We start from the raw sequence: 18,724 nt of genomic DNA, 5'->3' as shown, positions 1-18,724 counted from the left end.
CCGCACTGAAACTGATGCATATGTAACTGACTTATGGCATGCGAACGCTTTTCGTTATCACTTCCATCTGCAACTGCCCCTTCCATTCTACTAACTTCAACAACGACTCATTGCCTTCTTCGCTTCGTCAATCCTTTATAGATATTTCCCCCACGTCGGGGCAAACATCTGTGAAGGAGACATCAACGACTAGATGAAGGTGATGCGAAGGATGGCCACTGCACGGGAGCAGCTGCTGACTATCGATGTGCTCATCCTCCGGGACGTCTAAAACCTGGTGAAGTGCGAGTGTTTTGGGGTCGTACAGCACAAAGTCTTGAGTGCGCCTAATAATACCATCTGCTTTCAGGGCCTGCTTTTGTTCAACCAACACATCTCCACATGTGCCACCCCGCTCGAGTGTGCGCGCCGCAGTGTTAGGTTCGTTAGCACCAACCACTTTATCGAGTGATGAGATTGTTGCACTGCTTGTCCCGGGTGGAGCGGAATCGCCGCCGCTGACATCTTGGCGTCGACCATTGAGACCACCATTTCGTAACCACGTAAACTTCGCTACTTCCTGCTCAGCTCGCTTTGCTGCATTAGTGGCTAAGTATCCAGCACGGTTGCAGAAATAATACTTTTGATACCGAGCATTACTTTGGGCATCTTCATGAAACCAGGTGGTCCACCGCGGGCCGCCCACCACGTCGTATGTGGAAAACAAACGCTCCCTCATAAACTGCACGCACGGCTCTTCGTCCTCAACGTTGTTAAAGTCCCCACATATAACATTACTCATATGTGAGCGATCTGTGTCGTTTCGGTTCAGAGCATCGAGTATCTGCATTGTCTGCCTTGCTTCGTGCAGGCGTATCTCCGATGCCTCAGCGGAATCTCCAGCGGTAAACTGTGCGCATGCTACATTCAGTGTCATGTTGGTGACCCTATCCCGCATGGCAACAATGTGAGCAAAGTGTAAATGCTGCACAAGATCTTTACCCGGCATCAAAATGGGTACGAAGCGTCCCTTGTGGAAAAGGATCACATTTCCAATGTCCTCCCTCTCTTCGATTTTTCCTTTGTGGCGCAGCAGCGTTGGGTCATCGCCTCTACGCAGGGCCCGCACCTTATATCCGCGACTTGATTGATACAACGTGCCGTAACCACGATACCGAATGTATTTAGAAAAGGTTTCGTTAAAAAAAGATCTGTTGACCTCCTGTAAGCAAACAATATCGGGATCATAATAGCAAATCTCATTCACAATGTAGGCCCGCCTAATGTCCTCTTGCAAAAAAGGCGGGACCTCCTCATCCACACTATGGTCGTACGGGTAGAACCCACAAGGGTCCGTTCCGCGTCGCGTGAAACCGGGGACCCACGGCAGGACACCGTGTACAGGCGTCGTTCTCTCCACTGTAGTGCCTCCGTTACTCCAAGCGTCTGCCATGATGTTGAACTGCATGATGCGGAACCAATCTCTCCTCGAAACGGAGGTGGAAAGTCGAGAAAGAGGCGCCTTCACCCACGGACGCGGAATCGACGGTTTGTATGTGGAAGCCGGATCCTCCACGCCTGCGTCTGTCAACTCTGCGAAACGCTGACGTACCACCGCTACGTCCCGCAAAACATGCTCCGCTACGCTAGGTTTAATTAGGCTACGCATGCGACCCTGTAAACCCTTAACTGGGCCTCCGGTTACCATGGGGCCATCTAATCGTGGGGTGCTGATGCGAAGCATTTGCCGATGATGCCACCACGACAATTATTATTATCTTACCACTAAGGCGTCTTTATTATTTCCCTCCCCTCACCCCGTTGGAAAAACCACGGTCAACAAATCACTCACGCGCAAAAAAAGGGGGGGATGACAAAGAAGGGAGAGATCAAGAGGAAGCCGCGGCACGCCGTTCAAACGGAAAATAGCGAAGTGATCAGTTAGAAAGAATAGAGGGGAATGCGCGAGGGTATACTCAACTATACCTGAGCCGATGCTTATTTTTGTTTCCCTCTGTGAGCGAAACGGAAGAGGCAGGAAGTGATGTACAAAAAAAAAACAACACTGCACCAAGCAAAGAAGTTGAGTGAATCTAACAAAGCAACGTAACGCTCACACATCCTCCAGGCAAATGTCGACCCTCACAAGTTTAGTTAAGTTCCTGCAGAAACGGTCATGGGAGACATGCTGTGACTCTAGTAATAAATAAATATATCTGTATTTTCTTATTTTCTGTTCCTCTCTTGTTTGCCTTTCTTCCCTCCCCCACTGCTTCTGTGCTAAATCCCGTTTTGCTCGAGACGCTGACAAAGTTTCTCTTCTTCGTCAAGTAATCCTCTCAGGCGCATCATTTGACCCTGGAAGTGATGAATTGCCTTCAGCTTCACACTAAGTATATCTAGAACGTTATTCACGTAGCTGTCGATGTTAGAATCAGGCATCTCCACCGACATTATGTGAGAGAACTCCTCCTTTATCAGTGCCATATCTTTATCAAGGTAAAGACGATGCGTGTTGACGCACTCACGTTCAAGCTGAACAATCTCATCCACTACCTTATCATACCGGCTGCCAAGGTCGAGGTCAATGCTCTTTCGCCCAGCTTCTTCTTTCCCCTGCTGCTGCTGTTGTTGCTGGGTCTGCCTACCTTCATCATCCTCGCGTGATCGCTTGAATGTACTCTCGCTGATGAACTGCTCGGTGCTTCGCCCGCACAACATTCCACTCGGTCGCATGGTACCTGAACGCCGCTTGGGCAAGCTGGGGGAACTTGTATTGACAGAATTGCCTTTGTTGCTTGTATTTTGATGAGTAGAGACACATCCCAAGTTCAAGGAACCTTGCGGGGAAATGGAGAGTCGTCCATGCGAAGATAAACGGGCAGCTGGTGATGTCTGTTTCTTTTCCATAATGAACTCAGATTGCTCATTTTCCTCTAGCGGCTTTCTTTCACTACGGCTTTTCTTTAACTCCTTCACGCGATCAGCGTACCGCAACGTATTGAGAGTGTGTTCACAGCTGTTGCTCGTCGGTGAGACAGCACCGATCATCACGGTGCGGCAGTTCCCGACAAATGAATCGCGCAATACCTCCGTCAACTTTGAGCCTCGAAACGGCACATGTTTGTGGTTCAAGTCAAGGGACCGAATACATTCTTTGAGCGCTAGAAGGCTCTTGTTGATCTGCGCTCCCTCAATCCGTGTTTGTCTGTCGCAGTCCATCGTGTCCGCCCCACGCTCACTCCCAGCGAGATCAATAAAAGTAAACTTACCGAAGAGCTCCTTGTCCCCCCGGTTGCGCAACTTCACCTCAAGAATTGCGTGCGAGCGGGAGCTGGTATCGTTGGCACCTGTGGTCCCACTACTTCGGATACGAGTCCCCTCTTCAATGAGGCGCATGATGCTCTTCACGTTGCTCTGCGGGTGTTCCGTGAGTCCGCAGATGTTGACGTTTTGCTTCCCGTCTTCCAGGCACCGCAGTGGCTGCCGGCCGTTAAGCAAGTCATACAACTTCCCGCTGTATATTTCGTAGAAAGACACGAACATCTGCTTCGTGGGATCAAGACGGGCCAACATTTCCTTTGCTGCAAGAGCATAGATGCCAGGCTCGCCACCGGTACCGAGCATGGTGTGCGTCTTTCCACTACCTGTTTGCCCATAGGCAAAGCACGTTGCGTACCCACCCTCGAAGACCGTGTCAATAAGCGCTGCCGCCGTGCGTTTGTATACGTCAGTATTGCTCGCCGTTTCGGCGAACACCTCATCAAAGAAGAACCGATGTGCATGGGTATACCGCGTGAGGTCAACTTTTTGCCGCGTCTCCGCGAGCACGAGCTCATCACAGTCGTTTGTCGTCATGACGTCCGTGAATCCGCGCTGCTGCTCGCACTGGCTGATGGGCCGCTTGCGCACAGCAACCACGATGCGGCTTTTACGCCGTTTAACCTCCCGGCTGTCATCTGTTCGCATCAGAAGCGTGGTGCCACGTGTTGTGTACTGACGCTCTTTCACTTTCTCGTCTAGAATATCATCTGAGTCGCCAACCGCGCCTGTCGCCGTTGCTGCTTCCATCGGAGGCGGAAGCGAGGTGCTGGGTAATATGGGCGGCACAAGAAGCGACTCTTCCTCCGATTGTAACGAGTCCGAACCGACAGCCGGCTCCCCGCGCAGCTTCTTTATGGCGTGATACAAATTCACCGTATCCTCATCGCTACTAACACCATACGCACCGTACTGCTCGTGCTGCAGGGCTACGAACTCTTCACAAGTAATACCGGAATCCATGAACTTCCCGGCGAGGTGCCCAAGCGAGTGCTGCTCGAGCAAACTCACCAGCTGTAATTCCCACTTTGCCATCTTTTCCAACTACCTATAGATCAAAACAAGTGAAGTAGCTGCGTATAAATATACATATATGTGCGTATGTCCTTGTTATTTTGAGACTGCAACATATATTTTTAAACACCAAACTGCTGCAACAACATCCCATGTAACCAACGGAGGGCCGAGCATCTTCTCCCCTCCTTGCCTGTCACATATCGAAGCAGCCCGCTTTCGACGCTGAACCATTTGTTCACACCCGACAAACGAAGTGTTTCATAAATGCTAACGCTCAATAGAACCCGCCCACAGAATAAAAGAACTAAAGCATTACAGTAAAAATCCACCACAGGGTCCGTTACGTGTCAGACACATGGGTAGAAGGGAAGCGGCGCGAGGCAAAATCTCAGATTGTTATTTAAAAAGAAACGCTTGAATCCCCTACGGTGTCCCGCAGCCTTAGTTTTCTTTGGTGTGATAGTCATTCCTCACATAGTTCATTAGCTTCGTCAGATTCAAGGACATTTTATCATGCAAGTCCTGCTGTAGTACCAAAGCATCGGCGGAATCGCCAACTCCCACACTTCCAGTCAAATGGTAAACTCTCGTATGATGATAGCACGCAGTTAATACGATTATTGAGTCACACGTTTGCCCCGGGGTAGGCATCGACGCCACACCCCACCTCCACTCATCCCATCATTATTCTTGCAAAGTCTTCTTCTGGTCACTCCACTCCACACAGCTGTAAACTGTGAAAGTGTATTAGGATACACCCAGACGCGTACTCTTTCGACAGATAACAATTTCCAGCCATTCACAAACTCCAAACATGCGCAGCAGGGTGGTTACTCTTCAGCCCCCTCTTTCCTGGCGCCACCGTCGCTACTTCCACCATATGCCTCCGACGCCGCCTGCTTTTTCTGAAGCATAGCAGCCTTCTTCGCTGCGATCGCCTCGCGCAACTTCCTGAGTGTCTCTTCCCGTTGCTCTGAGACGTTTGCACGCTCCTTCAGAATCTCCTCTCGCCGTCGCTCCAGCTCCCGCTTCTTGCGCAGTTCCATGATTCGGCCCTGCAATTCCGATTCCACACCTCCAGTAACCTCGCGTTGTCGGAGCGGTGTAATAATTGTACGAGCGTGCTCCCACACCACATCCATCTTGAGGCAACCTTCTCTATACTTCAGTTCATCGACCTGATCAGAGTCTAGTGCGGCGACCTGCTCAATGGTCCATATATTTCGCTCGATTAGCTTCTTGCACGTATGAGTTCCACAGCAGTCAAGCCATGCGATGAAGGTGCCAGGCGTTACATCGGGCGCACATTCAAGGTGTACAAGCCACCAGCGCCGGTCCTCATTAGTCACGCGCCCACCTGTAGCGATGCCGCGCGTAAGCAATGGAGAGTTCCGCTGCCCACGGCAAAACACGCCCAGGCGTCGCATTCTTCTACCACCACACACGTGCGAAATTGAGTTATATTGAAACAAAGAAAGTGTTGGAAAAGGGGCAATGAGCAGCGTGAGCGCATGGTGTTAAGTGCGATACAGACGATCAAGGGACACTCGCCACAAACTATCAGTCCTGTTTCTTTTTGACGGAGCAGGTTTCTCTGCATCTTCCTTCGCTGCAACTCTCCCAGCACCATCACCACAACCAATACCTGTGGGACGATCTACGTGTTAACAATTGCGGTGATGATCAAGTTGAGAGTCGCGGGGTGGGGTGGGGGATAGGAGAACTAGGGGGGAATACTTTTGGACGTACCCAACATATTCGAAACGAATGATACGTAGCACTCGTTGGGAAATATTGTTGAGTGGTTTGCAGAAATTGGCACGCTAAAGACCCATGGAATGCAAGCATTGTGGAAGCAAAAAAGAATAAACGGGTACACGTAAAGATGACCCCGTCTTCCCACCGTTAGGTCCATCAATCAGCGTCCACAAGCCGGCATGCGTCACGCATGCTTCACTCGTCGACCTCGTCTTCCTCCTCCCACGGCATTTTCGGAAACTCCAGTCCCGAGGTTACGCGGACGCCACTTTGGTTACCAATGGTTGCACCCGTTTGCTTGACACCCAAAGTATGACCGATTCTTTCTGCCTCCTTAACCACCGACTCAACTATGGAGGAAGAAGCTATGTCTTCGAGCTTGTCGGCCTCACCTTCCTTGTGCGGTTGCTTGAGGGGGCTGCTTGCCCGCGCTACCAGATGCTCTTCGTGAGGCTGAATACTTTTTACCAACACCTGGCAGTCATAATTTTCCCTGCTCAAGTCACGGGTGGGCAACATAACACCATTTTCCCCCAGTAGGCCTCGGTTGACATTTCGCTCCCTGTAGGCTGTGAGCCGGTCCCGTAATCGCTTCAACAAAACACCTATAACTTTGAGCGTCGACTCCGACAGGTCAGTTCGCTTAAAGTAGCCTTCCAATTGTCTTGCATGCCCCTCGCATGCTTCAGCCGCCGCCTCAAGCAACATGTCACCGTCTGGTGCATCATCAGTGAGATATTCAACGAGCATGTCAGCTGCCTCTTGTGCGTCACTTACGTGGAATAGAACGGTTTCCTCGTCAACCAAACGGATGGAAGATATATCGCGCGGTTGAACTGCTGGAGGTGCGTTTAGCACTGTGAGAAGGAGTCGAACCTGTTCGTCATTGGTGCAGTAGCCGAGAACAGCTACCTTCCAAAAATAATTTGCCCAAAAAACTTCATCTTTCAACTTTCCCGGAACGAGGTTGTAGCGCTGTTGTCGAATTTCCGGAACAGCCAGAAGCCCTTCATGCACATCACGGTTGTAATCAAAGATGGCACGGGCATCTGCGATGGAGCGTTGGTTGAGACCGCACTGAACCAGCAGCGCTTGTTCGTCCTTGGAAAACCCTCTGTTTGGCCCGTATCGAAACGTTCCTTCATCCTCAACTATAAGCTTTGTAACAAGGTGCCGCCACTCATCCTCCTTTTCTTCCCATCCCTTTGGCACATCTTCCCAGGGTAACTTGCGATGCCCCTGCGCTGCCTCACACACACCATATTCCTCCCGCGTCTCACCAAGGGCATGGGCCGCCCGCTCAACCAGTTTGCTCACGGAACTCGATATTCTTGACCACACCGAGGTCACTGTTTGATTCACCCTTTCGAAAGTTACGTTAACACCCGTTTGAATCGTCACTTCAATGAGCAATGTAGGACCTTCTCCTTCCGCGAATTCAGGGTCTTGTAGGGCGGAGGCGGGGATGAGCTCCGGAAAGAACACTTGCAGGTTATCGGGGGCAATTTCAACGGTTTCCGTCGCCTCTATGTTATGGGTACCATCATCATGCACACGATTCACAAGACTGGCGGTCACTACACAGCCACCAGGGAACGCGACGTCGGTGCCGGTGGGCGGTGGGATTAGCTCGAGCATCACCCCAATGGGGTCGTCCCTTGCATGTTCCCTTAAAACCACGCCACGAATAAGTATGAGGCGGAACTGGTGCTTCTTCGTTATGTAGTTCGGCATCCAGAAGGGGAGAGATGTCATTTTATTCTTGCGGTTGAGGTGCCCAACGGTATCGACGACCCAGCGATACGTGCTGACATCGGATGAGGGGTTCGCAACAAGTTCTACCTGCGACGCGGCCATCTCAAACGGACTACCGTACGAGTGTGTATTTCTACCCTAATAGCGTATAACGGCGTACGTGCCTGCTCGGGGGCTATATCAGTGGCCACTGATGTAGAAAACAGCTTCCCGTTACTAATTAATCTAGTATTAACACTCTCCTACAAGTTAAGGAAATTCCCGGCTCTGCGAGCGTTCATGTGCACCCGGAGGGAGAACAAACCAGGGTATTCATGGAAGGAGAATCAACGGTAAGCAAAGTAACACGGTGCAAAACTGACAATATGTTTCTCCCCTCCAAGCAAAACATCCCTATTTTGTACGGTATGAGTCATCGCTAACGCATTTCCCTACCCACAAACTAACACGTTGCACCAAATGCGAAATCGTTTGTGATTGGCTGACGATTGCGTCGCCACTGCCCTGCCCGGTCCGCATAACCCCATTTTCCCCTTTGCGCGCGCATTGACTTTGTTATGACATAAGTTAGAATGACAAGAAAAGCACATCCACAACGCAACAACTCACGAATATTTCACCTTCCCACTTTCTGCGCTTAAATTTGGCCACAAATGCACAAAAAAGGAAGGAACGCATCCTCAAGCATATCATCCTCCCAAAGACCGGTCCGCGATCTCAGCAGCCTCTACAACGACATCCAACACCTTCACACATGACTCGGACATCAACTTGGACGAGAGGTGCGCCCGAAAGGGCTCTAAAAATGCGGTATCGCGCTTGGATTTATTAATGATCAAGCCAACGGACAGTTCGGCCCCCCTGGCCCTTGCAGCACCTGCGGCAGCTAGGGCTATGCGCTCATTTGGCGCCGTTGGCCCTACTGCAGCGAGGTAGCGTTCCAACTCATCGACAGGAATGCAGTAGCGAATTGTCATGACCATGCGCACGGACCCATCGGTCACGTGAATGTCCTCCACCGTGCAGTCTACCACCTCTCCATCACCTGACTCATCAAGAACGCTACACGGGAGTGTGAAGGTGCTAAAGAAGGATGTAGGTGGCACAATAACTAACTTTTTGCTCCTGTAGAGCAGCAAACTCACTATATACATCAATGGACGGAAGTGTGACACTTGCGGAAGCTCATTATTTGCTTCCTCCATGGACGATGCGAGAACAGAGTTCCTCCGAGTCTCATACACCACGGTAACACAATGAGGAGGAACACGAACAAAGCAGCGCTTGTAGAGCTTTACCAAACACGCGACTCCCATCGCGGTGACCGCAAAGGAAAGGAGCAGGCCGTTATTTTTCTCTCGCATCGAAACTACAGCAGGTGTCATTGGAATTATATCTAAGGAAGGCGCCGAGCGAAGGCAGCTGAAGGGAAGAAGAGTAATACAGGCAAATAACAGTACACACACACACACAGGTAAAACAAATTGCGGCATACACACTAACTAAGTATAAGGCCATTTGCGTCCGTCCAATCTTTTCCCCACAAAATAATTGCAAAACGGGGCAAAGTTAATGTAGGAGCAAATCGTTACGGCCACACAACCCCCCCCCCCACACACACACACACATTATCTTACTACTGAACCACATAAACGTTTCCTCGCACAAAGTATCTCACGATGAATCGTGGATGTAGGCAGACCGAACTTGATGCAAATTCAGCCACTTTCTACCGGCGAGCAGACCCTTGGCAAACGCAGCATCTCACGTGATATCCTCCGTTGCTCATCCGCGTGGTATTGTTAGTGTCTGGCGTACAAACGCAGCGCTACAGGAGGATCCAGTCGTTACAGTACATATGGTTTGACTGGGGGTAAGGGTGCTGAACAAACCAACGGGACGGTGCCACCACGCGCCGCACCGGTCTGCTATTCAAATACGCTGCCCACCAGGACCACGATGAATTTGCCATGATAACATCGTCACAACTCGATAGCATCAACAACTCTAGTACCTCACGGGGCATCTGAGCATCACAAGGAAACTTCACATGCTCTTTGGCGGGAGAAACAAGAGAAACCTCCAACCCCTCGTATTTGCTTCGGAAATATCCAACAACCGAAGCGCCGTACCGTCTTTCTTCCTCCTCGCAGAACACAAGGAGATGTGTACTACGATGACCCGGAGACCGCTGGTGCACAGCGCAACCCAGAAGCTGCCGCACAGCAGCATCATAGTAGTCCACTTCCAGAATTTCAAACACATCACGCAAACGTAGATAATCTCCACGCCGAATGTGCAGTCCAACATAGTGCGCTAGGCTAGGATCCTTGTACCCGTTGTTGTAGTTTTCCCACATGTGCCTCATCGACGTCCTCCGCATCTCTGGAGATATCACTTCGCTCACGACAGGATGATCGGCAAAGAACGTTTCTGACTGAAAAAAACCCACCATGTTATACACACATTGCCTAGATGCATCAAGCGTCACGGCTGCAGCCGGCCGCTGCTCTGGCACAATTACTTCAGGGACGCCTGTTGGAAGATCATGTCCTACGCCGTACGACTCAAGGTTAGCAAACACTGATTGCCAGTACACAGGTCTTGGTTGCTCGTTGCTACTGCTAAAGCTCATCCGCGGCAGTACAGCTGTCAGACCGTTTCGACGGGCCGTGGCTAATAGATTGGCAACAAGAAAAAGCTGGTTTCCAAGTCCACCAACTAAATTAGTTGTTAGGAATGCCTTGTTGCTCATGACTGCCTCCCGCGCTTCTCTTTTCTGCTGCAACCCTCCGAGGGTACAAGTGCTCAGACCGGATGGGGAGGTCGAGAGAGAGAGAGAGAGAGACACACACACACAAAGGAAAACCACCGTGATGCCACGTGACGCATTCAAGTGGGAACAGACTCAACACATTGCTACACACGTGAGAAATATGCGGTTACTTCAACCCACCAGTACGGCTGAGTTGATGGAGAGGAGCGCGAACAAGGCCTGCGCAAACGGCAGTTCCTTCAACGATGAGAAGATGTACGGATCCCGATGAAAAAGTATTGATAATACCATGCAGAAAGGGTAGCTTTCTGTTACACACCCCGCGTGTATTCGCTCCCATTTTTCCTCATTTCCCTCTCCTACTGTTACACGTACGCTCGCCTCCGTATTTTTTCCCTTCAGTTCTTCCGATCCAATTCAATACACTCCTTTGCTTCCCTGCCCCAGCTGCAGCTTACAGGTCCCGACAAGTGATTCCCTTATCCCGCAGCATCTTTTTAAGGTCACCGCTCTCCAGCATCTTCGTGACAATATCCAAGCCCCCCACAAATTCAGCTTTTATAAACAATTGCGGTATGGTCGGCCACTCGCTCACCTCCTTCACATAACTGCGTACAACCGGATGGGCGAGTACATCGAAAGACGTGTACTCTAGTCCGAGTGCCTCCAACACATCAATCATACGCTTCGAATAGGCACACATGGGGGCCTCAGGTAGGCCCTTTATAAACGTAACAACATCCTCCGATTTTATTGTGTCGTCGATGTCTTTCTTAACCATTGCTATTTCGTCCTCCGCAAGATCTGCACTGACAAGACGCGGCTGGAAGTCGGGGTGCGTTTCTTCGATGTCGCGCACGTCACCACCAATGCCGGAGGTGCTTTGCTTTCGTCGGGAAGCCGTTAAGAAGGAGCAGAGTGACAGACATGGCGCTGTCGTGGGAAGCCACCTCCCTGCGCGCGTCACTCCCGTTAAAAGACACGTCGAACCGCTCAGTCGCCTCATTAGGCGTGTGTAACCTTGAGATGAGGCAGAGCGATGGGCAGAAAAAGGGCAGAAACAGTAAGCGAAGGACATGTGACAGTGACGCATCTATACATGTGACGATGGGAAGAAAACTTTTTGAACAATCAAGTTAGTCAAGCAAGGATTTACCTAATTTTAAGTAAAACTCATCGCATATAATCGTACTTTCTCTTATTCCACACCGTTGGGGTGCCGGTCCGCGGATCTTGGTGCAGACACAGCTTCACCAACAAACAAAATAATCTATGTTGCCGCCCTTTGGCCATTTTCCATACCAGAGACGGACGCAAGTACATATATATATATATGGATGTATAAAAAGCCTTCCTCAGAAGAACGAAAGTTTTTTAGCATGTTCGAGTGAAAGCTAACTAGGTGAAGCGTCAGCGCCTAGTCAGAATCACTGTCACTGTCACTAGCAACCGCGAATTTGTTCAAGTTCTTATTCGCCAAATCTCCAGCACTGGCGGTGGTTTCCGCCTGCGCCAGTGACGCTCCGGAAACGGCGGAACCCGGGGGTTCTTGGCCAGTAAGCGATTCCATAGACTCTCTGGCCCTGGACTGAGAATCACTGGCCTTTCTTCGCTTCGGTAAAGAGTTCATCGCTCCCGTACTGCTCACGGACGGGTTTGCAACGTCCGATGCCGAAGCACGACCGACAGACAATTTCGCTTGCCCAGGACTTCCCTGGGCGTTGCTCGCCGACACCTCCTCAGCGGTGCCACGCGTCGACACAGAAAGTCTTTTCTTTACTTGGTTGTCCTCAGACAACTTTTCCTCCCTCCTGGAAGCCTGCACGCTTGAGAGTTGGGAAGAGCGCTGTGTATTATTCGACATTTCCACGCAACCGCCCTTCATCCCTACTTCCGGGTTGTGATCTTCAGCACCAGCAGCCGCGCCCGATGGGGAACGGACCCCCGCGCCACATTCCGTTTGTCCTGCTGCCCCTTTAGAAGAAACCTCAGCGGATTTGCCTCCTCCGCTTCTTTGTACGCCCTCTCCTCTGCTTTTGCCCTTCCCTGAGACATCTTCTTCGTCAGCATCTCCCTCACCATCTTGGTTTTCCCTAGGCCCCTCTTTCAAGTCCCCTGTAATATTTTCACCAACGCCAGGGGGAGGAGGCGGCAAGCCTCCGTCCCTTCTACGATATGTTTTTGCGTATTGGTACGTAGTTGATCGTTCCTTACGCGTCTGGAGTCTATGCGTATTTAAACCAAGAAACCGCTTTTCCTCCGGGGTTAGGAAAACGGCCACCAGTTCGTTCGTCGCATTCGTCAGCCACCGTACGGAGTTAGACAGTCCCTTTAGTGCCTCCTGTTGCTCTTCCGATGGAGAGGCAACCGGTGTAACCTCCCCTCGAACGTCTTTCGCTCGTCGAGGATCAAGGCGCATGGCGTCGGCAACAGATTTCACAACCGTTGTATCCACTTCCTTGCTCAGCATCTTCACTGCCTCAACCATATGCAACAGGGCGTCTGTCACCTCCCGACGGTGCCGAATGCACTCCACACGTTTGATTTTCGAGGCCTCCATGTTAATTGGCTGGACGACGCCTGCGGTATTGTGGGTTCTTCGACTGGTTTGTTCACCGCTGGAGGTTCGGCGAGTCACCCCGGGAACACTTGAAGAGGTATCACCGGGTAGTTGTGTACGCTCCCCCATGGAGTGTGTGTCCAACACACAAGATGCACTGCGCCCCTTGCGACCACTACGGGGGCGTTCTTCACATCTCTTGCCAGGCGCCCCAGTTTCCTGCAGAGGTCCACCACAGCTTGAACACACCCTGACAACAGGCTTGCCGGGAGGAATTCTCCTTTGCTTTGGGAGATGCTTCGCCAAAACTTTGGAAGAACTTAGCAGCTCCCTCCCAGCGACCGCGAGTGGCTGCTCCGCCAACTGCGCTGCCTCCACAGCCTCCATCACATCTGTCTTTGGACCACTCCCCCGCAGTGGCAAAAGCATGCGAGGAGCACAGCAGCCGCTCGTAACGCTCCGCGACCTTGAACACCTTTTCGGTGTCGTTGGAAGAACAAGCGCCAATGCCTGTCGCACACACGGTGGTACATACCGCCACTCACCTCTGCCATCCTCGATCTCGTGTTTAATATCCTCGGGAGAGGCCACATGCATCAGCAAGGCGGTTACCAACCACTGGGTACAGCGAACGCGACCTGCTCCTTCCTTTCACTCGCCTTCTCGCGTCTCTTTATCTATTTTTCTTCCACTTCCTTACCCACGCCTCGACCCTTTATCCCCCTACTTTTTGTCTTGTGTCTTTCTATTGGGCCTCAGTGTCCCTTGACGTTGTCCTTCGCCTTTAAAGCGGGCACCTCCACAACGGCTGCTATGAGGTTATGCACAGTGAAAAAAAAAAAGGATCAAAAGATCACAGAACAGTTGTCCTACTTTTATAAATGTGATCATCGCTGAAAGAAAGAGAATACCTGCATCCTGAATTTGAAGCATAAGCAATAATTAGTCAGTGCGGTCGAGGCGCCAACTCCATTCTCCCGCCAATCGGGTGGCCCAGGTACAGCATGAGCGCCCTAAAACTCAAACACGAGCGCGGTTGTCTATCCACAAGCATGCATCTATGAGTGTATATATGTATGCATACATATATTTTCGCTTTCCCTTCATACAAAAACAATGAGACAGTCGATGCACGCAGAAGTTTGTTCCCTGTTGGCAGCTTTATCAAGAAACTCTCCCTTTTCCAATCAAAACATCAAGAAACAAAACGGACATCCCAGAAGTGTTGTGTTGGTTACGACAGAAGAAACGTAACTCACTAACCCTAACCCTCAAGTTCAACTGCAGCCCAGAGAGGAGACAAATATCCCATCGGGCACCACGAACGGTAGATACTAACCTCGCCTCTTTAAAGTTGGTTTACCGCTGCAAACGGCTCCTAACGTCAGTGCCATTTCCACCGCTGGAACGCACGTGGCATGACTTCGTCAAAAAAAAAAAAGGAAAGGGAAGGGAAGGGAAGGGAAGGCCTACCGTCGAGCAGCATATGCTCTAAAACGCTTCAATCGCGCCTCTGTTTCGTCCGGCCTGAGAGTTGGCCTCCGCGCCGAGGCGCTACGACGCCCATGGTTGCTTGAGTCGTCTTTATTGCTTTGCCGTCCACGACTACTTGAATTGCGCCTGGTGCTAGGCGCAACGGCGTACCGCAAGACGTCTTCCCGTGGTAGTCTCAGTGGGTCTAGCCCCATCGACAACTTCTCTTCATCTGATAGAACACACGCGGCAAAACGTACCGAGCTCGAACGTAACACCTCCATGTTGTTGTTCATTTCCTGTAGCAACGTCTCCAGTCCTTCTAGCCGCTTAAGCGACTCGCCCTCAATAACCACGTCGTTGGGAATCAGGTCACTCCCACTTAGTCCGTTTTGTTGCTGCAGGTCAATCACAAACTCAGGATCCAACTGAAGCGCCGTATACCACAGTGCGCCTAGCTGGTTGCGCATCACTTCCCGAAGCATCTCCACAGTGTTGTGGAATTGCGCGTAACTTCGCACAGCCTCAGCACGCAAGACCGCCGCATCCTCAAAAGTCTGAACACTCCGATGAAGAAACTCTTCTGTTAGCTGCGGTACTACGATTTTGTTCGCGCACGTGCCTTTCGCCCTTGAGGGATTCCTATTGGGAGTCAAACGACGTCGTGATTCACCCGGTAGAGCGCCAACAATGGCCGAGGCCAGAGCCTCGCGCACGCATCGGGGCACCTTGCTCCATTCATTTTCTCCCTTTGGAGCGGACTGTGACACCCTCCTCCGGGAATTACTCCTCTCCATCTTCTAGTCGGAAACTGCTTTAGCGCGGCAACGTGCGGGGGGCGCAAAACAACAACCAAAACAAAAAGAAAACGTAGAGAATAGAGATTGCAAAAAAAAAAAGCGCGGAAAGGGGAATATCCCATCTGGGTACGATACTGGGTTCGGCACGCCAGTGCGAGAGCAAATATGCAAATAAAATGAAGATTCAAGTGATACTGACGCGGAAGGAAGGGGTTAGGGCGAAACACACTGAAAATTCGAGGGATGAACACCTTTTCTCTTTCCCCGGGTTTGCGCTCGACACACAGTCTTCAAAGAAAACTGTGGAAACGGACAAATCAAGAACAACTGCAAACCGAAACATTAAATGGAAATATGGTGTTTTATGACCGCTGATTACATCCCAATTCACCCAAATGCCGCGCCGTTGTGTAAACACATCCATACGGATATGCCTCTGCAGACCCCCTCCCTCCCCCCCCAAAAAAAAACTATCCCCTCTCAATGTGCTCGTCCTCACTTAAAACAAGAGGACTCAAAAGTTGTGTTGAAGGGGGAGCAATAACATACATTGAACTACGCATCTGTGACAACCTCCTCAATGTTATCCAGCACAGCGAAGACATGTTGGTTATCGTCCAACACATCACAAACACGCGCATTCGGATCACACATGGTGCCACCCTCCTTTTGTATGTACTTCGGGGAACCATATTTCTGACCAAACGAAGAGTCGTAGTGCACCATGGCAGCGTTGCCCAACCATATTACGTTCTGTGTGCCATCACCGCACTCTAACTTAATGACTTTCTCCCGTACGTGTACGAAAATGCGCATCGCCGCGAAATACAATCAGCGGCTTACTTCAACTCCTCTTGCAACACCTCCCGTGTTCCTATTCACTAAATGGGTTCGCTGTTTGTACGAAGCTGTTAATCGCTTCCCTAAATAAGAAACAAATGCTATAAAGGCACAAAGATATACGTGTTGGGTGGTTGGTGCACATTGACCTCTGTTCTAACTAATTAGTTTAACCAAAGACGAGTGTAACAACATCGCCCCGAGCCCCCTTCCCCGTGATTTCCTGTACGCAAGTGGGCCCTGCCGCACAGTGGCAAACCAGTGAAGTATACTCAACGGTGCGAGCGTCCCACCACGAGTTTCTTCACCCCTCAACTTCTCTCAAGAATATTCGGATGCCCGATCGTTTCCTCCTGTATCCTAATACCCGTTGTGGCTCCGCAACTGCGCGATACGACGCGGGTCCAATGCGTGCTGCAGTGCCCCAGCCGTCTCACCAGGTGTTGGCGTGCGTATCATATTTGACAGTGTCAAAGCGTCCTGTGCTTCGCGCTGCCGCTTCGCGATTTCGATAAGCTCTGGTGGCAACTGATCGCCGTAGAGTTCACGGATATGGCTGTACATCTGTTCCTCACGTTTTGGCTGAACGCGCAGCACGGTCATTTGGAGGAACTGATAGGCAAAACCCATCACAAGCATGGACCACCAGAAGAACTGAATCTTGTTGCGCGTGGTCATGCGTTCATACCTCGCCACCCCGGGGAGCGAAGACATTGCTAATGTTAGGTTAAAAGAGGATACCAACCATAAAAGTGCAATATTCTCAATATCCACACTTCAAGCACAGACGAGTACACCGGAGAATCGCACTTGTGTGCATTTAACACAAGTTATGTAGCGGGGGGGGGGAAGAAAAATAAATGCAAAGAACGGGCGAAAGACAAGGAGCGGCAGATAAAGCTAAAGCCACGGTTTTAAGCTGTAAAACGCAACACCCAAGTAAGTGGCCAAAACGGAAACCCACAACCCCTCCTTTTACTTCATGGTCCAAGGACGCAAGCCATGACAGGTACAACGTAACCTAGCCATGCGCAACGTGATGCCAGCACCTCCGCTAAGAAGTGGTGGAAGCCACACTACCACACCCAGCATTTCCTTCCGGCACCGTACTCTCAGCTATATCGCTGAAACCAACGTACACAACAGACTCGCCTCGCACAAAGGTCAGCTCATTTTCCTTGTTTCCTACGGATTGCTTTAACACGGTGTTGAAATTGTTGTCTATCCCCTGTAACAACCCTTCATGCGACTCGCCAAACACGGTGACACACACCGCAGGCTTCTGTATACAGTCCTCCATATTCACCGAAGCCATTACTGCTCAGCTATTAGGAATGGGAGAGAATTATTTCCCCATCACATAACGAAGGGTACAAAAGAGAGTCCGAAAGGAAGAAAGAGGGAGTATAATAAGAGTGAAGGACTACAGAAACAAAAACGAGAAATTTAGTGCATAATGTCAGGTTTAGCAACTACAACATAGTACAATTTAAAAAAATGTTCCGGTAAATAAACGATTAAGTGAAGTTACATCTTTTGTTTTCTTCTTGTTCATCCCTATTGACACGATTTTCTCCCTGTCGTGTGTTTGTCTCGTTTTACGGTGACACACTACTCACATCGTTCTATCAGCTCGCTTTCCCCTCTTGTTCTTTTCCCTCTTTCCGCTCGAGCGGGGCTTCATCTTTTACAAACAGAACACCACCAGAGGTCGGAGAAGACAGACTTCACTAGTGAATAAGTGGGAAGGAAGGAACGCAAAAAGAAAAAAGAAAAACAATGATCAAGGAATATAGGGATTGAATATGCACTGTGGAAGTATCCTAACTTCTCTAGGTCCTCCCCAGAAATAGGGAAGAGAGAGAGAGAGCAACAGATATCAATAGGGAGACCTTCTCTCTCTCCGTGGACGGAAGGCCTGTACAGCGCTAGTGCATATGCTGCGGCAGAACCCTCACATTCGTGCCGATTGCACGTGGCTTTTAAAATAGAAGAAGTGCAGTGGTAATATGCCCATCCCGCCTGCTCTACCACTGACTGAGAAACACATAAACCGCACGCGTTAGCAACAATGAAAGCAACAAACACAAAACAAAGAAAAGGGGGTGTAGCACACGGACGAAACGGGTAAACCGTCAGGGGGTAAAATGAGAGAAAACGCACATGGGCACGTCTTACAGTCAAGCAACGCTACCAACATGCACCCATGTGGCAGTAAAGGAAAATATAAAACGGTTTACGTTTTGAGGCGACACCCCACTTCCCCCTTCGGGTCAGATGTACGGGCATATACACGTCACCGCTACCGTGGATTATTTCCTAAAAGAGGAGTGAAACAAACAAACATTAAAACAGTCAACAGCAAGTGGCACCCACTACGAAGTGCAACTGGAAATTAATTAATGACGAGAAGACGATCTTCCTCCCTCTTCCCCTCCCCACCGC

At 50.4% G+C, this 18,724-nt stretch overlaps 12 protein-coding genes across 12 annotated transcripts; all 12 read right to left on the bottom strand.

Annotated features, from left to right (window-relative positions):
• Window positions 1–127: 127 nt before the first annotated feature.
• On the bottom strand, window positions 128–1,723 carry TbgDal_IX1900 (hypothetical protein, conserved; the record flags this gene model as incomplete). The annotated part of the gene is made up of 1 exon (XM_011778084.1): window positions 128–1,723. One exon carries the CDS (start codon window positions 1,721–1,723, stop codon window positions 128–130), a length of 1,596 nt encoding a protein of 531 aa, XP_011776386.1.
• A 536-nt stretch (window positions 1,724–2,259) lies between these two features.
• On the bottom strand, window positions 2,260–4,335 carry TbgDal_IX1890 (MCAK-like kinesin, putative; the record flags this gene model as incomplete). Its single annotated transcript, XM_011778083.1, has 1 exon — window positions 2,260–4,335. One exon carries the CDS (start codon window positions 4,333–4,335, stop codon window positions 2,260–2,262), a length of 2,076 nt encoding a protein of 691 aa, XP_011776385.1.
• An 812-nt stretch (window positions 4,336–5,147) lies between these two features.
• Window positions 5,148–5,744, bottom strand: TbgDal_IX1880 (hypothetical protein, conserved; the record flags this gene model as incomplete). The annotated part of the gene is made up of 1 exon (XM_011778082.1): window positions 5,148–5,744. One exon carries the CDS (start codon window positions 5,742–5,744, stop codon window positions 5,148–5,150), a length of 597 nt encoding a protein of 198 aa, XP_011776384.1.
• A 526-nt stretch (window positions 5,745–6,270) lies between these two features.
• On the bottom strand, window positions 6,271–7,932 carry TbgDal_IX1870 (hypothetical protein, conserved; the record flags this gene model as incomplete). The annotated part of the gene is made up of 1 exon (XM_011778081.1): window positions 6,271–7,932. The coding sequence occupies one exon, from the start codon at window positions 7,930–7,932 to the stop codon at window positions 6,271–6,273; it is 1,662 nt and encodes a 553-aa protein (XP_011776383.1).
• A 587-nt stretch (window positions 7,933–8,519) lies between these two features.
• Window positions 8,520–9,323, bottom strand: TbgDal_IX1860 (hypothetical protein, conserved; the record flags this gene model as incomplete). The annotated part of the gene is made up of 1 exon (XM_011778080.1): window positions 8,520–9,323. The coding sequence occupies one exon, from the start codon at window positions 9,321–9,323 to the stop codon at window positions 8,520–8,522; it is 804 nt and encodes a 267-aa protein (XP_011776382.1).
• A 335-nt stretch (window positions 9,324–9,658) lies between these two features.
• On the bottom strand, window positions 9,659–10,585 carry TbgDal_IX1850 (hypothetical protein, conserved; the record flags this gene model as incomplete). The annotated part of the gene is made up of 1 exon (XM_011778079.1): window positions 9,659–10,585. The coding sequence occupies one exon, from the start codon at window positions 10,583–10,585 to the stop codon at window positions 9,659–9,661; it is 927 nt and encodes a 308-aa protein (XP_011776381.1).
• Window positions 10,586–11,060: 475 nt separating this feature from the next.
• Window positions 11,061–11,699, bottom strand: TbgDal_IX1840 (glutaredoxin-like protein, putative; the record flags this gene model as incomplete). The annotated part of the gene is made up of 1 exon (XM_011778078.1): window positions 11,061–11,699. The coding sequence occupies one exon, from the start codon at window positions 11,697–11,699 to the stop codon at window positions 11,061–11,063; it is 639 nt and encodes a 212-aa protein (XP_011776380.1).
• A 324-nt stretch (window positions 11,700–12,023) lies between these two features.
• Window positions 12,024–13,763, bottom strand: TbgDal_IX1830 (hypothetical protein, conserved; the record flags this gene model as incomplete). Its single annotated transcript, XM_011778077.1, has 1 exon — window positions 12,024–13,763. One exon carries the CDS (start codon window positions 13,761–13,763, stop codon window positions 12,024–12,026), a length of 1,740 nt encoding a protein of 579 aa, XP_011776379.1.
• An 872-nt stretch (window positions 13,764–14,635) lies between these two features.
• On the bottom strand, window positions 14,636–15,436 carry TbgDal_IX1820 (hypothetical protein, conserved; the record flags this gene model as incomplete). The annotated part of the gene is made up of 1 exon (XM_011778076.1): window positions 14,636–15,436. The coding sequence occupies one exon, from the start codon at window positions 15,434–15,436 to the stop codon at window positions 14,636–14,638; it is 801 nt and encodes a 266-aa protein (XP_011776378.1).
• A 558-nt stretch (window positions 15,437–15,994) lies between these two features.
• TbgDal_IX1810 (hypothetical protein, conserved) lies at window positions 15,995–16,255 on the bottom strand (the record flags this gene model as incomplete). The annotated part of the gene is made up of 1 exon (XM_011778075.1): window positions 15,995–16,255. The coding sequence occupies one exon, from the start codon at window positions 16,253–16,255 to the stop codon at window positions 15,995–15,997; it is 261 nt and encodes an 86-aa protein (XP_011776377.1).
• A 384-nt stretch (window positions 16,256–16,639) lies between these two features.
• TbgDal_IX1800 (hypothetical protein, conserved) lies at window positions 16,640–16,993 on the bottom strand (the record flags this gene model as incomplete). Its single annotated transcript, XM_011778074.1, has 1 exon — window positions 16,640–16,993. One exon carries the CDS (start codon window positions 16,991–16,993, stop codon window positions 16,640–16,642), a length of 354 nt encoding a protein of 117 aa, XP_011776376.1.
• Window positions 16,994–17,333: 340 nt separating this feature from the next.
• On the bottom strand, window positions 17,334–17,594 carry TbgDal_IX1790 (Sm-like protein; the record flags this gene model as incomplete). The annotated part of the gene is made up of 1 exon (XM_011778073.1): window positions 17,334–17,594. The coding sequence occupies one exon, from the start codon at window positions 17,592–17,594 to the stop codon at window positions 17,334–17,336; it is 261 nt and encodes an 86-aa protein (XP_011776375.1).
• Window positions 17,595–18,724: the final 1,130 nt, after the last annotated feature.

This window comes from Trypanosoma brucei, chromosome 9 (genome assembly GCF_000210295.1).
Source record: "Trypanosoma brucei gambiense DAL972 chromosome 9, complete sequence".
NCBI lineage: Eukaryota > Euglenozoa > Kinetoplastea > Trypanosomatida > Trypanosomatidae > Trypanosoma > Trypanosoma brucei.
This window is presented reverse-complemented; position numbering and strand designations above follow the sequence as displayed.